Below are 18,517 nucleotides of genomic sequence, written 5' to 3'. Positions count from 1 at the left end.
ACTGCCACGGGGTTCCAGGCTCAAGCCAACTCAACTGCCCTGCCAAGAAGCTAAATAAAAGTCGCATCAATGTCAGAGCTCTTCAGCTGACATGGCCACATCTGCCACAGTGCTTGCACGGCCACATCTGCCCATGCAAGCATAGCTACCACAGGGCATTCAAAGGCTTCAGAGGGGAAGAAGAGAAAGGACCCAACAGTTACTGAACACCTGGCCTGTGCCAAGAACTTTGTGTGTTATCCTCATCAATGACCTTCTGTGGTAGATATTATTAGTCTCATCTTGCCAATAAAACCAGAGACCCAGAAAAATCCATGAAGCCTCTGTGCCTCTGCTCTGCTACCTGACCACTAAGTCTTAAATGTTCCGGGAAAGACAAAGGAAAGCTAAAGAGTCTAAAACGTGAGGAACCAAGCTCTCAGCACCTTCACTCTCTGAGCAGACAGTACGAGCTTAAGTACCATATTCCCCCTTTCACCAGCGTCAACTTCTTTCAAACAGAATTTAGAGAAATCCAGCGAAAAACACAAAGATGCGCATGGCCTTCACCCCTGCAATTTCATCCCCAAGACTGCATCCTTAAGAAACAACAGGGTATTTAATTCACTGCAGAATCCACCATAGTGACCAAAAAAAAAAAAGGGGGAGGAGCGAAATTATCTAAATTCCAACATTCACAGAATGGTTTGGAAAACCCCAGAAGCTTCAAATCATATATTGCACAGCCCTTTTAAATGATCTTTAAAGACCTAGAAGAAACAGAGCAAAGCATTTATGTTAAAATAAATGAAGACCGAATACAAAACATTATAAACACCATCCCAATAACTTTGTAAAGTATGTACACACGTACATGCAAAAAGGAATGGAGTTGCGACAGGGTGGAAGGCTAGGGGTGGTTTTACCATTAGTATCACCACGTCTCAGCTGTCCCTGTAGTGTCGCTCAGTGCCGTTACAGTTAAAGAAAGACAGACAGACAGAGAGACAGACTCAACCACTAAGGAAAGGCCCAGGAGGGCCAGGGCTGGCACGTGAGGCAGAAATGGAGAACCGTCCTACATACCCGGAAGGAGGCGGCCAGGCAGGCCCCGGGGAAGGGAAGCCCTCTAGGTATGGACAGGGTTGTAATTAGTCTGATGCTAATTACAGAAGTCTTACTAGCTTATTAATTTTTTGGACAGACTGAATGAAGACTGAATTCCTTCATTAAGCCAACTTGGGTTCAGAGGCACATTTCCTGAGTGGCCATCCTCATTCTCTCAAGAACCTAGACTTTTCTTTTTTAAGGACAGCAGAAAGTAAAATTTAGTAACAGAAACACAGACCCTGGAGAAATTAAGACTCCTGCCTTAAATGTAGAAATTCAAGACATTTCGGGGAACTAAAGGGGATTAACCAAGCAACTGAACTACCATGGTTTCTACTCTGGGAAATATAAACAGAAGAACAAAATAGTCAGCTCAGTATTAAAGGCCCCTCTGATCAGGGTCCAACCCATCTTCCCAATATGACCTCATATTTGCTCGCGCAGACACCCTGTGCTCCAGCCAAACAGAACCACCAGTGCTCCCCAAACACCTTGCCTTTCCCACCCCTATGACTCCACTCCCGCTGCTGTGCCCACCGCCGCCGCAGTCTTCCTCCCCTCTCACGGGGCCTGCTCAAGTCTCACCCGTCTTCCAAGGCACAGCTCAAAACCATGGCCTCTGAGAAGCCCAACCAATCCCTGCACCTGACCCCATCTCTCCCTCTCTGAAGTGGACCTGGAGGCCTGGACACCTATCTGACGGGGTCACACACAGCCCGCCTCACGACAGGTAACTGCCTCGTCTAACATATTAAACCATGAGCAGCTTGAGGCAAGGACCTCTTCAGGCTCCTGCAGGGAACCCACCAGAAGGCCTCGACTATAAGCACACAATAGGCCCTCAGTGAATGCTTCCCTGAAAGACGAGGAAAAGAGTCGCATCACCTCTGCGGAAAGAGGTCACCTCCTACCTCAGTCGCTCCTGTTAAGCAAGGCAGGGACAAAGGCACACCCATCGCTGGCCTGGAGCAGGGCAAGGATGAAGCTTGCTTCTTCGGTTTCCAGCCTTCAGGAGACTCCAACGTCCTCCCCAGCTGACCATAGTCCGCTCGGCCCCAGGTAAACACCTTGCCAGTTTCTAAAAACAAACATTACTTGAATTAAGGCTCCATTCCACAGATGTGCTCTCTCATGGGTAAGCAAAGAATGACAACACAAAGTGTGAGCACAGTTTCAGTACCAACTGCCACGAGGCAGGAGCCCTCCTGTCTTGCTATAAAGGAAGCCTGAGTATTCACATGTTTACAGATGCAGGAACTGAGGTCCAGAGGGGTGAGATGTATGGCTTGACCAAGAGCAAACACAGAGTGAGTGTCAAACCTGGATTCCAACCTGGGCTGCCTCGGGCCTGTGCTCCTGCATTTTAATAGACATGGACACGGCCACAGAGAACACTTTGACTGCACTGAGTGGCCCACCCACCCTCTTCCCTCCCTCATACAAAGTGTCTGCACTTTGCAGAGACAGATGATGGGTGTTCTGAGGCTCTCCTCCCTCTCACCGTATCCAGAGCAGCCAACTCACCCCAGGCCACAAACTCTCAGGGCCTTACTCTGAGCGCAATGAATGACCAGTTTCCTGAGTTTTCTCCTCCACTGTAACATAGAAGACCTTTCAGACTCTATGCTCTTACCCACGGAAGCACTTCTAACAGGCTCAAGGTGAGTGCCCGTGTGTGCTAGAGGGAAGGGAGTGAGAGAAGGGAAAAAAGACAAAATCATTTAGAGCCTGAAAAGCATTCGGTCCCCAAGATGCACCACCTGGGAAGCTGGCCAGTGCTAAAGATGACAGAAGAAAATGAAGTTTGGAACAAAGAAATGGCCTTTCTTCCCCCCAGATGAGGGAGAATTCGCCAACCTTATTCAGTTGTACCAAGTGCCGCATTCGATATTTCAACAGAAATGCAAAATCCGATGAGGCATAGATTATTAACAGATTCCCTGCAATAAATATGCATAACCATGTGCGCTGTATAAATTCTTTACACATGTTTATTTTAACAAAGAAAAACTTTGCTTAAGAGACAAAACACCAAGTAATGCATATTAAATTCTAGACAAATCTACTACATACTCTCTGTTTAATATCAAAGCTTCATCTGGCCCCACATTCAACATATGGTTTAGAGTGTCAGTTAAAAAAACAACCACAGACTCCTGGGGGAAATGTCAGAATTTTGAAGGGATTCGGGGCTCTGCGGGGACACCGTTCTCAGGATCAATCTTTCAGACACTAACGTGGCTACCAAGAGGTTCCCAGAAATCGATTTCCGAGCTTCCTCAAAGAGGGAACCAAGTCTGCTCAACCTATGGGGTACTGGCTATATGACAAAAATAGGGAGCAGGTCCTTTCTCATGTGCTACTTCATAATCTCACATATGCTGTTCTTTTGCCCAGGATGACGTTCCTTACATCATTCATCTTCTAAACTACACCGCAACCTTGAGAGTCCAGCTCATGGACCACCAGTTCTGGAAAACTTTTCTTGACTCCTTAATTCTCTACAGAATAGATGAAACCCTCCCGCCTGCGAGCCACCTGTATTACTGTTCTCATCAACTACTATGACCCCAGTGAACAGGTGAGAAATTTGAGGTTCACAGAAGTGACCAGGGTCACACAGCTAAGCCACATCTCCTTCTACCAGCCCACAGCACCACTCTGCATTGCTTATGCACACTGGTCCACATCACCGTATAACCACTCAACGCTCTGCCTTCATGTCTGTAGAATTAGATTCCCAAAAGCCCATGTGCCCAGGATCCACAGAGCATCCCAAACGGGCACACTGTCCTCCTGCTCGAGTTGGCTGGGATTTACAACCAGACAGCCTGAGCGAGGAGACTGCCGAGAAGCCAGAGACTGTTAACTTCTGATAGGACCCTAGCATGCCTCTCCTGGGAAGAAACAGCAAGGTGCTATCGGCAAGATTACAGAAAGAACTGTGTCATCACACGCCCCGCAGTGAATCCTTTCTTACCAAGTAAAACATCTTAGAACTTTCTCCGCTATTGATTATTGATGTGCAAGACAAGTAAGACTGCCAGAATATGGTGCTACCATGATTACATTTCCAAGAGCAATTCAACCATTCCACTTATGTAGCACTTTTCACCTTCAAAGCACTTTACAAAGATTAACTAATTAATCTTCATGCTCCCTGGGGAGGCCACAGACATTTTATTAGAGACAACCAGGCTGACTGGATGGCCAGCCTTCAGGCTCCAACCTAAGTCTGCACAGTCAAGAAGGTACACTTCCTACACTTCCTGAAGCTGTCTGTTTCTCCCCAAAATACACTCTGTATCAGAAGGCTCCCAGGGGACAGAGGAGGCTCCTTTCGTCCTCCTTTTTCTTTAAACAGACATTACTGACCATCTCGCAGGTGCCTGGCACATTCATAGACACTGTCTCTATATAAACTCTCATAAAGATTCTGTGAAATACAGATTATTAAGCTAATTTTACAGATGAGATTAGATGACTTGAGAGGTTCGATGACTTGATTGAGTTCAAAGAGCCAGCAAGTCATAGAAGCAAGATTTAAACCTCTGTTTTCAGATTCTAAGACCAATGGCAGATCCAATGATTGCACAGCTGGTGTCACAAATGGATGAAACCCGCCTGATGAAACAGCCATTCTTACAGTGTTTGAGGACAGGGAAAACTCAGATTAAACGGATATGTTCTGTGTACCATCCAGCTTTCCTCACTAGAACATCTTCCTTCCCAAGAGACCATGCAGAACTCTGAACTCTCAGCACTGAAATAAAGGCATTACCCAGGAGGATTATCACTTTAGGTCACCTGGAGTAAAAAGAAAACAATGAATCCACATACAAAAGATGTTCATTAAGACACTGTAGGTCAATGTCTGCCTTGAGCTGAAGGATGCTGTCAAGTCCAAGGACATTCAGATTCCAAATGTAACACATGAATCTTTTTCTTAGAGTAAATAACTATATATTACTGCAGTAAAAAAAAAAAAAGAGATACACTAATGTCATCCAACATGTATAGGGATGTGTGTCCAGATAAATGGGAGAAATGATAAAGTCGCCAAGTAAAGTGTAATTTAAAGGTATGTCCTTGCAAGAATTAGTGCAGAATAACTAGGGAGCCAAGGAACATACATGGCCAAGGGTCCCAATGCTGCAGAGAAAACTACAGGGCCAGATGAGTGGTACTGACAAAGAACATCTAGGGAGCTTAGAGGGAGCATTCCAAGCTGGAAACCGTCCTGGCAGGCTTGATGGAACAGGTGGCATGAAGGTGAACCTCTGGATAGAAAAAGAAAATGGGAGGATCAGGGAGAATGTTCCAGCAGTGGGGAGAGGGGATAGGCAGTGGCAAAAATCCTAAGTACAAGGTGGGCCAGGTGCAGAGGGTGAGGGTCATGAGCAGGAGGCAGAGGTGAGTGCGGGAGGCCGGGCTGGAGCCACCGCAGGGCAACGCCAGGCTCAGTGTCTGCAGACCTGATCTTCCAGACTCATGTGCTTGCACTCCCCTACCAGCAAAATAGTTTTAAACATCCCACCGATAGATGTATATTCATTTATTAAAGTATGTCCTTGCATTGTACACATTTATGAATTATAAAGCTACCCTTCTTCAAAATTATACAGCGTAAAACACACTCCAAAAGTAGAAATTTTTAAAGAATAAAAGGAGTTCCCTTGGAGTTCCCATCTTGGCGCAGCAGAAATGAATCCAACTAGGAACCATGAGGTTGTGGGATTGATCCCTGGCCTCACTCAGTGGGTTAAGGATCTGGTGTTGCCATGAGCTGTGGTGTAGGTCGCAGACTCGGCTCGGATCTGGCATTGCTGTGGGTCTGGTGTAGGCCTGCGGCTACAGCTCCAATTAGACCCCTAGCCTGGGAACTTCTGTATGCCAAGTGTGCATCCCTAAAAAGACAAAAGACCAACAAAAACAACAACAAAAAAGAGTTCCCACTGTAGCTCAGTGGAAACAAACTCAACTAGTATCCATGAGGACCTGGGGTTGATCCCTGGCCTTGATCAGAGGGTTAACGATCCAGCGTTGCTGTGACCTGTGGTGTAGGTCACAGACACAGCTAGACCCCAAGTCGCTGTGGCTGTGGTGTAGACTGGCCGCTACAGCTCCCATTCAACCCCTAGCCTGGGAACTTCCATGTGCCATGCGTCCGGCCCTAAAAAAAAAAAAAAGATAAAAGCATAGAAGAACTCATTATTTCCTCTTCCCAAAACCTTGACAATTCATCTTGCCATTTTAGGGACTCATGCTAAATGGAACATGGGGAGACCGCAGACTTTCGGGCAGGAGCGGGGCGTGATGAAATGAATGTCTTGAGATGGTCGGATGGCAAAAGATTGGAGAGGGCCAGTGATACTAATCTCATGGCTAACACCTCCTTCCATGGCACCTACTGCTGCCTAAACATTCTGTTCGAGGAACTCTTTATATACAGTTCTAAGCCATCTCTCTGCAGTATCCTTTTTATCCCTCCCAACATCCCTGAGAGACAGGTACTCTAGCCAGCCCCATCTTAATGACAGAGAGAAGGTTCTTGGAATAAGGAGAGGGAATAAGCACAGTCACAGCAGGAGTAAGTGAAAAAGGCAGGAAGGAAGCCACTACAGTGACACAGCCTAAGATGCATCAGCTGGAGCTAAGGTAGAAGACACGGGGCGGGGGAGGGGCGAGTATTTGCAAGACTTGGCACCCACCATGGGAGAGAAAGGGACCGGAGGAGATAAACACCACTCTAAGATTTCAGGATTTCAAGGTTAGTGGGAAGGTGGTGGTGCCATTAAAAGAAACAAAGGGGCAGAGGCAGAGCTTCCTTGCCTGCCCGCTTGCATCTCTCACAAGCGTCCAATCTTAATAAATCTATTTCTTGCCTAAAAAAAAAAAGAAGAAAAAAAGGGGCAGAGACACTAGATCAGGGGTTCTGCTGATGGGAATCATACAAAGTTGTTTCGTTACCAAATGATTGAACTCTTCTGGGGCCTTCTGCAAACATCTTTTCAAACAGAAATAAAGGGGGAGTGGATAAGGAGAAAAAAAATGAGGTGCAGAGCCTTGGATTCTCTGAGGTCAGAGGAGACTTGGGAGGGTGGGTGCATAGGGAACAATCATGGAGCCAGCCTCCTTCACCCTCCAAAGGGCCGCCTGGGATGCTGGTAAAGGCAGGTGCTGCAGCCACGGTGAAACGCTGCTCCAGCAGAATCTGGATCCTCAAGGGAAGAGGAATTTCTAACCTGTTCTGGGGAAAGGGGTCCTGAAGGAAACAAGAAGATAGACTACAGCGTAACAGAAGCAAAATCCATGTTTCTTTCTTCCTTTTTTTTTTGGATCACCCTGCAACACATGGAGTTCTTGGGCCAGGGATCAGGGGTCAGATCTGAGCCACAGTCACGACCTAAGCCACAGCTGCACAATGGATTCTTAACCCACTGTGCAGGGCCAGGGATTGACCTGTAACCCAGCACTCCCAAGATGCTGCCAATCCCACTGCGCCACAGTGGGAACTCCCATGTTTTCTTAACATAATCTGCTCCAGAAGGGAACAGAATGTCACTGAAGACATCAAAATGGAGTTAGGAAGTGGGTGGATGTTATAAAAAGAATCCCATGGGTCAGGCAGAGGAAAGTCCACAGAAACTTTTCAGTCCCTCCCACTTTAAATGTTCCAGGATGCTATGAAGCCTTCTGGAGTATGTGCACACACTCACACACACACACACACACACACACACACACACACACACACACACACAAAGCCACTCTGCACCTATGAGTTATATTTATAATTCATCTATTTACAAACCCCAGTTACTCTCAGGCTTATTAACTCTAGGTCCTTAGCATCTAAGAACCTCATTTCTATAGCCCATCCTTTGTTCTGCCGTGTAGACAGAGGCTTTATAAAAAGGCACTTGATCATAACAACCAAGGACTTCAAATACAGAACTAACTGTCCAAGAGTCACCCAGCTCAGTCTTCCCACTTGAGCGGGAGGGAGGGGAGGGCTCGGAGCCCAGGGGCTGGATACAGGCACACCAGGCTGCGTCCCACCTGTTGACATGCCATTCTGCTCTTCCTCAAGACCCCCACCCTGCTCCCCTCCATCCCTGCTGTCTCCCCTAGCCCCACCCCACTCACCTAGCCAACTCTTACTTATTCTTCAACTCTGCTCAGGCCTCAACCCAGATCAGACTTTTTGATGCAATGATCTCAGAGAACCACTTTCCTCATCTCAGGAGCACCTATCTCAGTTTATAAATGCACACTTATTAGGAAGACTATTTGATTAAAGTCTGTCTCCCCCTCCAGAGGTAGCTCTCTGATAGCAGGGACTGTTTCTGCTCATCCCTGTATCCTAGAAAAGTGCCCAGTACAAAGTAGATACTCAATAAAGTATCTATTTCCTGAATGAGCAATCTAACCATCTCAACCTACCTGCTTCTTGCTCATCACTCCGAATCACTTGCTGGCTCTATAATCTTGAGCAAATTACTTAAAATCTAAAAAATGGCAATAAAAACACCTCCCTCAGGCATTCTCACTGTGGCAAAATGGATTAAGAAGTGGCTCAGGTCGCTACAGAGGCATGGGTTCAATGCTCAGCCCAGTGCAGTGGGTTAAAGGATCTGGTGTTGCTGCAGCTGCAGCACAGGTTTCAGTTGCAGCTTGGATTCAACCCCTGGCCTGGGAACTTGCACGTGCTATGGGTGCGACCATTGAAAAACAAACAACAACAACGAACCCACCTTCCTTGGAGGGTTGCTGCAAAAATACTTTTGCCTAAAGTATATGACTCAAAATAGGAAGTGTTAGCCACTATAACTATTATCCTCCCCAAATGAACACCACAGCCTTATCAAGGAGTTCCATCGTTCTATCCCCAGTTTCTCTCAATTTATCAAGGCTTCTCTGGCAATTCCCATCTGCAACATCTTAGGGTCGTTGCCTCTACTGATAAAGAAGAGGCAGAGGAGTTCCCATCGTGGCGCAGTGGTTAATGAATCCGACTAGGAACCATGAGGTTGCGGGTTCGGTCCCTGCCCTTGCTCAGTGGGTTAACGGTCCGGCGTTGCCGTGAGCTGTGGTGTAGGTTGCAGTCACGGCTCGGATCCCGCGTTGTTGTGGCTCTGGCATAGGCCGGTGGCTGCAGCTCCGATTGAACCCCTAGCCTGGGAACCTCCATATGCCGCGGGAGCGGCCCAAAGAAATAGCAAAAAGACAAAAAAAAAAAAAAAAAAAGAGGAGGCAGAGCACTGAAAGCTTCTCCATTGGATTTGGGGATTTTTGTAAGATGCAAGCAGAGTATCTGGCACATTGCATCACATGACACGAATAAATTTAAACTGGGGGGAAGAAAGGAAGAGAACAATGGAGAAGAGATGAAACAAGGTGAGTTGGATAAGAGAGGAAGCTTCAACTAGACTTAGAAGACCTGGATCCTAACCCTGGCTTCTCTCCTGGGCTACGTAACCTTAAACACATGCCTCCCCTCTAGGGGGCCTACTTTTCCCATCCATTCAATAAGAGGACTGGGATAGATGACCTCTGAGACATCTTCCTGGTCTAAATGGTAATAATGGTGCCTAAAAGTCTCCGAGGCAAAATGAGTGGTGTACAATCTAATTTTATTGGCACCTTTGGAATATTTAGTCTGGCCAGTGTCCTCAAATAAAACATCTCCTTTAACATCAAAGGCCACTAATATGGTTAACAATTTTAAAAACTGGGAACTTGGCTATATATCTTCGTGGGGGTTTTGGGGGGGTTTTTTTGGTTTTGGGGGGGTTTTTTGTAAAATTTCCCAAGTCTCCAAAGTTGTCGCATAACAAAAGGTTTAGAATTTTTTTAATTAATATAGAAATAAAATTTCCAAATACAAGCTATCCAACTAAAAAGAAGAGATGAAGCAGCCTGCAAAGAGGCTGAACAAAAACATACGGGACGGGACTGGGGACAGTTTATTGAGAGCTTCCTCTGTGTAAAAATTCTATTTTTTAGGCAATGCCATGAAGTTATATAATGTAACCAATCTGAATGATTGGTACGAACCCATTTTACAGAAAAAGAAGCAGATCACAAAGGTTAAATGACTTGCTCAAGATCACAGAGCTAGAAAGTGGCAAAGCTGCAGTAATGATGAGGAGGATAATAATAATAACAACAGCAAATTTTAAAAATTTTTAAAAACTCTTTACCATGTGGTGCCAATTTCTGCTGTCCAGTGAAATGACTCAATTATATATTCATATGCATGCATGTATATGTATAGAACATATAAATACATACACACATATACATGTAATTGTACATATACATGTAACTAATATATATAAAAAGTATGTGTGTGTATATTTATAAATGTTCTTTTTTATATTCTTTTCCTTCATGGTCTATCCCAGGTGATTGGATCTAGTTCCCTGTCAATAGCAAACATTTTGAGAGCACTTATTCATGCCAAACTCTTTACATGGATTGCCCCACTTAGTCCACGAAAACACCCTGTGAGAAGGCACCATTATAATCCTCAAATTACAGGCGAGGAAGTTAAAGCACAGAGGGAAGTGAAGCCTCGGGCCCAGAGCCTACAGCTGCCCCCAGTCAGTGCCCCCAGTCACTGCCCCACAGAGGACACACCAGTCCGTGTGACCCTGCTTTTCACTGGCTCACCCTGCCTATTCAACAGTAGACAGTCCTGGGAGTTTCCTAGTGGTCCAGTGGTTAGGACTCAGCAGTTTCACCATTTTGGCCCAGGTTCAATCCCCAGTCTAGGAACTGAGAGTCCACATCAAGCCACTGCCAGAAAAAAAAGAAAAAGAAAAGAAAAAGTGAATAGTCCCAAGGACTTGTGCAGGTTGTTCAGAGTCACAGGGACACATGTGTGAGCTAGGGGCACAAGGACAGCCCAGCCAGCTCACTAAGGAAGCATCATCCTCAGCCTCTAATGCAAAGATCAGAGTCCCCAGATATGCCAAGCACTGCACACCCAGCTTCTTCATCTCCAGCACTGTGAGCTGTCAAACTGGGGACACGAGTGAGAGAAATCCAGACAGACTGCACCTGAGGAGCCCTGAGACTAGCTACAGAACTGTCTATACCACGCAGGATGGGGGCTTCCCAGACAAAAGCAGGAAAGAATGGCTTCTTCTCCAAACCTGGTAAGGGCACTTCAGGAGGCCCTGGTCCTGGATTCATTAGTAAAGTGTTAAGCTCTCTCGCCCTCCACAAACCCCTCCCTCCAAGCACCTATGTTCTCAGCGCTGGATGACGGTCTTTGTGTCAAGCGCATGCTCTACTTCCTCCCTCCCAGGCCTCAGGGTCATGCTGGGCTCCAGCCCACAGTGTGGGTCAGCCTCTTGTTCTACCCACAGAGCTCCTTCTCACCCTTTAGGGCCTGGCTCAAATGCCGCTGCCTCCCTACAGCCCTCCATGACCCCCAGTCAGAACAGGCCATCCCTTCCTTAGGAGCCACTGGCATGGTGCTTGTCCCTCTGTGCCAGCTACTATTCTGTGCCACCAAATATAAGATCATTTGACAATACGTTTTATACTCCCCATTGTATTAGCCAAGGTTCTCCAGAGAAATGGAACCAATTGCTTCTATTTTTTTTTTTTTTTTTCCTTTTAGGGCCACACCCGTGGCATACAGAAGTTCCCAGGCTAGGGGCTGAATCAGAGCTGCAATCACAGCCACAGCAATGCAGGATCCCAGCCGCGTTTGCGACCTACACCACAGCTCACGGCAACACTGGATCCCTGACGCACCGAGCGAGGCCAGGAATCGAACCCACATGCCCACAGACACTAGTCAGGTTCGTTACCACTGAGCCATGATGGGAACTCCCCAACTGGTTCTATAGAGAGAGATTTATTATAAGGAATCAGCTCACATGATCATGGAAGCTGGCAAGTCCAAAATCTGCAGAGCCAATGTCTCAGTTCAAAGGCTATCAGGCAGGAGAACCCTCTCTTACTCAAGGAAGACTCAGCCTTTTGTTCTCTTCAGGCCTTCAACTGATTGGATGAGGCCCACCCACCTAGGGAGGGCAATCTGCTTTACTCAGTCTACCAAAAACACCCTCACAGAAACACCCAGAGAAACTTTACCAAATATCTGGACACCCACGGCCCAGTTAAGGTGACACATAAAATCAATCATCAAAGCCACTGAAGGGTGGAGAATAGTGATCTTTCCCCAGGCTGCCTGCCTGTATTCCTCACAGCACCCAGCATAGGGCCTGACCCAGAGCAGGTCCTCAACGTTTGCCGAAAGGAAAAAGAGTTATGGGCATTGTTTTTACTATAGTTATATGCCATCGAGGATGTCGGGGACCATCCCTTCCAATTCCCCAAAGAGAAAACAAAACTGAGGAAAAGAAACAACTCCTCCAAGTCACACAGACTACTGGGAAACAGACCCAGGCACTCTCAGTATTCAACAAACAGTTCCTGTGCACTTTCGAAAGGCCAGGTGCTGCCCCAGGTGCTGGGGCCACAGCAGTGAGACACAGATGAAACTCTCTTCGTTGCTGAAGCTTACACTCTAGCGTGGGGAAGACAGACAACGGACAAAAACCACAGAAAACATATCTCCTGGCAAATGACTTTAAGTGCTAGAGAGAAATATAAAGCAGGGAAAGTGGACAGGCAGAGCTGGGGAAGGAAGTGGAGGCCCAGGACAGGTGCCTAGCCCCCACTTCTTGTCCAGGGCTTTTCCTCTGTAGTCCACCCACCTTTCCTAAAGGAAGAATCTTATATTTAGGAGACCTCAGCCAGCCCATGAAGGGGCAATGAAACTTGCTCTAAATGCCTCTCAGGACTATGATGGAAAAGGAGATGATAAACACGGGGGCACTTTATAAACACTACACAGAGGTGCCAGTAATATCACGACCGTCACTCTTTCTCTAAATCCAGTTTGCAAAGAACCATCACCTTGATCTCCTGCCCTGAGGGGGCTGCTCCAAGAGTACCTGGGCTTCCTATTCCTCCAGGGGCCACGCGGCACTTCAGGCTGCTAGTCACACCTAGCAGCCACTTGGCACCCAGAGAAAAAACAAATTCCTGATTGAGGCCAGTGCCTCTGCAGATGTTTCCCGACTCATTTCACATTCCAACTCCAAAGCTTCTTCACACACTTTTAGACTCTTATTAATAACATTTTAAAATGTAGATTGCTGCCTAATCTTAGCTGCGTAATTAAAAAAATAATCTTGCTTCTCTCCCTCCCAGCAAGGAAGGAAACTATACCCCAGGGCTTCTGCAGCGCAGAATCACACCCTGCAGAAAAGCAAGGGGGAGGCTGAGGGTGGGGGTGGTGAGGCCGGCAGGAGGGAGTTGGGGGGAGTTGAAGCCAAGAAGCGAGTCTCATCCTCGATTTTCCAAGAAAATGAGGCTGAAGGAAGTGAGGGATTTGCCCAAGGACACACACTGTCTTTTGGCAGAGCCAGACCCAGAACCCCAGCTCCCTGCTTCCCAGGAGCCTCTGTGCACAGCCCCGTGGGGAGAGGGAAGGAGGAAGGTGAATGACAAGTTCTTGGAGAGCAGAACTGAGTCCGTATGATGCTCCTTCTGCAGTGAGCACTGCTCGCCTGGAGAAACAGCTCCAGATCTCAGATGTTCCAGGCTACTATGGGAACAAGGCTCAAAATTCTTTACACTCAGTTCAGACTCCCAGACCACCGGAGCAGAAAGAGACCTGGGATCACGCTAGCCCCACCACCTGCTTCAGCTGGGAAAAGTGCAGCCCGGGAAGGAAAGTGACTGACTTATCCAAGGTCAAATAGTGGGTTAGAGGCAATGCAAGACTAGAAGCCAGGTCACCCGGGTGACCACAGTCTACCCACAGCTTCTTAGAAAAATACCAGTGAACCTCTCCAAGCTGTCATGGCCACCTGCATCAGCTAATCACCAGAGGCCTCCTAGGCACCTTGGCAGAACAAGAACAGAGACAGGTAAGGTCTGCACAGCCCCTCAGCGCCCGCCTCCCTGGCCCGGCTTCTTGGAAGGCCCAAGGGCCAGGTAATGGAAAGGCACACACGTCCCTGCCCCACCCCCTCAGGGTTCTTGCCACCTCAAACTGCCCACCCTGGTCCTGGGCTTCGCCTTCAGTTACTGTCTCTTGCAAAAGATCATCGGCAGTTTCCATCTCTGCGAAGTTACAAAAAAAGAAGAAGAAAAAAGGCCAAGCACTACGCCCAGCTGTTGGTGAGGCCGCGTTTTCCACTGATGACGATGACTCACAGTGCCCAAGCTGGAGGCTGGAGCTGGGAGTGAGGCTTGGGAGATTGGGCACAGTCAAGGGAAAGCCGCAGTTCCCGAGCACGCCTGGACCTGCAGAGAGGCGCTGCTTGAGCCCCACAGAAAAAATCCCGGTGCCTGGCTGTGGGAACACAGCGCCCCCTGCAGACCATCCGGAGACCCAGCAGGACCAGGAGGGGAAAAAACCATTACCTGGGGCCAGTGCATCCTGCAAAGCTCCTCATGGTGTCCAAGCTGATATGTTAGGAAACCAGGCTCCCACCTCCAAAACCCCAAGAGATCCCACAATACTACTTACACCCTTGGCTTCCAAAGAGGAATTGGCTTTCAGTTAACAGGAGCCCCAGATTAAGATCTTCAATCAGAGAGAGGTTGACCACCCCACACCCCTGATCTTTGGGTGGGCAAATAATTCACCCCAAGACAGGAGCAAAGAGGGGAGCAAGGCTTCCCCTGTCACCCTGGGGTCAGCCAGTAAGAGGGCCTTGGGATATGACTCTGGATGGTGCAGCTCAAGCTTCCTCTGAGCTCACCCGTGGGAAATCTCCCAGGTTCTTCAGGAGAAGTGAGTACAAAAGACCTGCTGGGGCCCCGAGAGAGCTCCACTCACAGGTGCAGGGCACTCTCCCACCCCCATGTATATGGACCCTAAGGGGGTGAGAACTGAGCAGCAGGACAAGGTCAGAGTCTGGGGAAGGGACACCCACCCACCGTCAGTGGCCTGGGGACTTGCCACCTGCATCCAGCAGTGGCAGTAAGAAGCACCCCAGAAGAGGCCACAAGGAGAACCTGTTACAATCAAGCACCCACCAGGAAAGGGAAGATAATCAGGAGACCTGGAGTCCCAGTAACTTCAATGAGAGAGGCTACGGAGGCTCAGGACCATGGTCAAGGCCAGTGGGTGGTGTGACAAGCACTGCAGTTACATTCAAATCGCACATCTGGGAGTTCCTGTCATGGCTCAGTGGTTAACCACATTGCTGTGAGCTGTGGTATAGGTCGCAGACGCGGCTCGGATCCTGTGTGGCTGTGGCTGTGGCTGTGGTGCAGGCCAGTGGCTACGGCTCCAATTGGACCCCTAGCCTAGGAACCTCCACATGCTTCGGGAGCGGCCCTAAAAAAAGACAAAAGACAAAAAAAATTGCACATCTGGAGGGCCAAGGCCTCATGGGTATGAAAGGCCACTGTGGTGGGACTGCCTGCCTTTCCCCTTCCACATCTGATCTCCCTCCCACTCCGCTGCCTGCCCCCTTCCGTCCCTCAGACCCCAGAAGAAACACCCTTCACCAGCACCGCAGCCATCAAGGAACTCCAAGTCATCAATGTGACCTTCTGTAAAAACCTGACCCAGCATAAGGCAACCTCCATGACGTTTGCCTTGAGTCCCACCATAGACGGTGAGCACCAGAGCTGCAGCACCTTCCTGGGAGAGGCTGACTCTTCCACGGCCAGGGACTGGGAATGGCATCTGCTACACAGATTTTTCCTTTCATAGGATCAGCTCCAACCAAATCAGCAAAGCACTGTTACTATGGACCATCTGCCAGGACCCGGAAACAGCCCTGTTACATAAAGGGGCTGGTGTAATGAAATTTATTAAACTGGCTTCTTCCTTCCTCCATAAGGGAGACGGAGCAATTGAAGTCTCTCTTAGGAGAGTACTGCCGGGCCATGGAGGGGCCCTGGGCTAGGGACCCCTGGTCTCATCCTGGCTCTGCATCCGTCAGCTGTGGGACCACCTCCCTGGGCTTCTGTTTCCTCAAATTTCAAATGAGGCCGAGACGGTCCCTTCCAGCATTAAAATTCCCTGCCTTCTTACTATTCTCACTAACAGGGCAAAAAAGTAAGTTACCTTTGATGTTAATTTTGTGCCACAGGGTTAACTTTCTGAAAAAAAGTGGTGCCTTCATATTCGCGGGCTAAAGGGGCAAAATGCCGAGTGGAGCCCCTGACCCCAGGGGCTGGCTAGGGGAAGGTGCACAGAGGAGAGCCCAGAGGTTAGAACCTTCCAGCAGCCAGGCAGAAAGGCCCAGGCAAATGGCAAGTGGGTCTCTGGGAAGCAGTGCTGTCCATGACGCCCTGCCTGGGTGCTCAGTCACCTGCAGGGAACTAAGTGCTCTGTCACCCAGGATCTTACTCGATCCTCGCAACCCCCTCGAGTTGACATGATGACGTTGCCGACCCCGATGTCACACTGTGCAAGGTAAGGCCAAGTAACTAGGAGCGGGGTGAGTCTGCGTCGCTTAACCTCTCGTTGCCTCACACGTAAAATGGGAGGGAGCCCCGCTCAGCAAACTTTGTGTAAGGATTAAATAGATATTTTTGCAAAGCTCTGGCAAAATGCCTGGCACACAGTGCGTCCTGGGTAAACCTGAGGAACCCTTCCCCACAGCCTCCTTCTCCTCAGGGACCTGTGAGGAAGCCCTGAAGCGGCTCATCTTCAAGCCCAGAAGAAATGCTTCAGGAGGGAAGGCCACGTGACCTTCCCTGCAGGCCCCAGAGGGACGGGTGGCTCCAGTCCCCACCCGTCTCGCACTTTCTAAGGGTCACCCAGCTCACCTCAGGGAGAGGGCCCCGTGGGAACCCAGAGTACCTCCAAACCAGCGGCAGAGATGAGCCCTGAGCAGAAAAAGCCCGTAAGAGCCACCCTCCCTTGAGGCAGGGCCTTCCCTCCCTTGTTCATATTTATCACCCTCAGGAGATGTGCAGCTGTTCCTCAGAACAAAGCCTGAATAAGGGACCCATGCTCTTCTTGAGGGATTCCAGACCCTTCTGACCCGATCTGGCCCCATGTTAAGCAAACACTTAACAAGGCTAGGGTACACTTCCCAAGTCTAGGCCTTTGTTTCCAGAATGCCTTCTGCCTGGAGCGCCCTCCTCAGCCTACTCAACAAATATTTGTTGAATAACAGAGTGAAGGCAGGAAGGAAGGAATGTGTGAATGAGTGCGTAACATAATATATCCCCACGAGGCAGCCAAAATAGAGATTATGATTCTCACTTAACTGATGAGGAAATCTAGGCCCAGAGAGCTTAAATGACTTGCCTAAGAGCACACAGCCAACAAGCCGCCAAATTAGAACTTGAGCCTGGCTCCTCAGGGCTCTTGGGACCACGTCAAGCTTCCTCTGAAGGTAAAAAGTCAAGCTTAGGTTAGGAAAAAGCTGATCCAAGATTCCTCAAAATGGGCCGCTTTCATCTTGGCACATATCCGAGAGCACTTTAAGGCACTGGCTGTCACTATGATTATTGAGAGTTCCCGAGAGACAGGCAAGGTCCCTTGAGAAAGGGCAAGCACAGTGCCATCTGTCAAGAACCTAAAAATGATGGCACAATTACAGGCCGGTCACTTAATGCTCACTTTCAGAGAGCTCCTGGAACAAATCAATCCCCACCAGGAAAGAGGAGGAGGGCTCTCTGAATGGAAACTCAGCCCTCGTGCCAGGGGCCTCCAAGCCCTTCCCAGAACCTTCCTGTGAGCTCGCAGCATGGCTGGTGCCCCTGCCCACTGCAGACAGATTGAGCAGCCGAGGACCCAAGGCCTTGCAGACATGCAGGGGCAAAGCTGGCCTCCCAGCCCCGGGGCACCAAGCAGCACTGGCGGCCTCAGGGAGCTAGCCCTCTCTGCACTGAGCTTCTCCAAGAAGGTGGGAAGAGGGCAGGCCCACAGGCTGGTGTCCCGAGCATGGCCACTGAAAATGCATCGCTCCCATGCCAGGAAGCTGCAGCTACTCCATGCGACTAACCCTGATGGAGCCCTTTGTCTACACTAGGGGAGACCTGGGGTGGGGTAGGGGGTGGTAAAACAGACCAGGTCCCTCGCACCTGGTGAGGGGGAAGCAATGAAAAATGAACAAGCAAATAATGATACTGTGGTTTCAGGCAGTGAAAACTGCTCTGGTGGAAAGTAAAGCAGGGCAGGGAGTAGAGTGTGGGAGACAGGAGGAGGTGGCTATTTTCGATGGGATGGACAGGGAGGTGACAGTGGGCAGAGAGCAACGGAAGTGTGGCAGTCACTACACGGGGCAAGGGGGAGAGGGAAAAACCAAGGAACTGCAGGGGTCCCCACACAGAGAAGAGAGGTACCTCTTCTCAGAAGGTGTCCCACCACCAGACACCACTCCGGAACCTGCTCCACAAAGACCTGCCTTTGCTGCTT

At 48.9% G+C, this 18,517-nt stretch overlaps 1 protein-coding gene across 5 annotated transcripts in view; it reads right to left on the bottom strand.

Annotated features, from left to right (window-relative positions):
- Positions 1-18,517, bottom strand: part of SERGEF (secretion regulating guanine nucleotide exchange factor) — a 242,637-nt gene that overhangs the window by 184,766 nt on the left and 39,354 nt on the right. For all 5 annotated transcript variants that reach the window (XR_007134407.1, XM_047776177.1, XM_047776178.1 and 2 more), the window contains one exon: positions 2,001-2,167. Coding sequence is in view for 4 of the 5 variants with exons in the window: in XM_047776177.1 (XP_047632133.1) it covers positions 2,001-2,167 (167 nt within the window). In the remaining variant the exon portion in view is untranslated. The remainder of the gene's footprint in view (positions 1-2,000; positions 2,168-18,517) is intronic.

This window comes from Phacochoerus africanus, chromosome 4 (assembly GCF_016906955.1).
Source record: "Phacochoerus africanus isolate WHEZ1 chromosome 4, ROS_Pafr_v1, whole genome shotgun sequence".
NCBI classification, from domain to species: Eukaryota; Metazoa; Chordata; class Mammalia; order Artiodactyla; family Suidae; genus Phacochoerus; species Phacochoerus africanus.
This window is presented reverse-complemented; position numbering and strand designations above follow the sequence as displayed.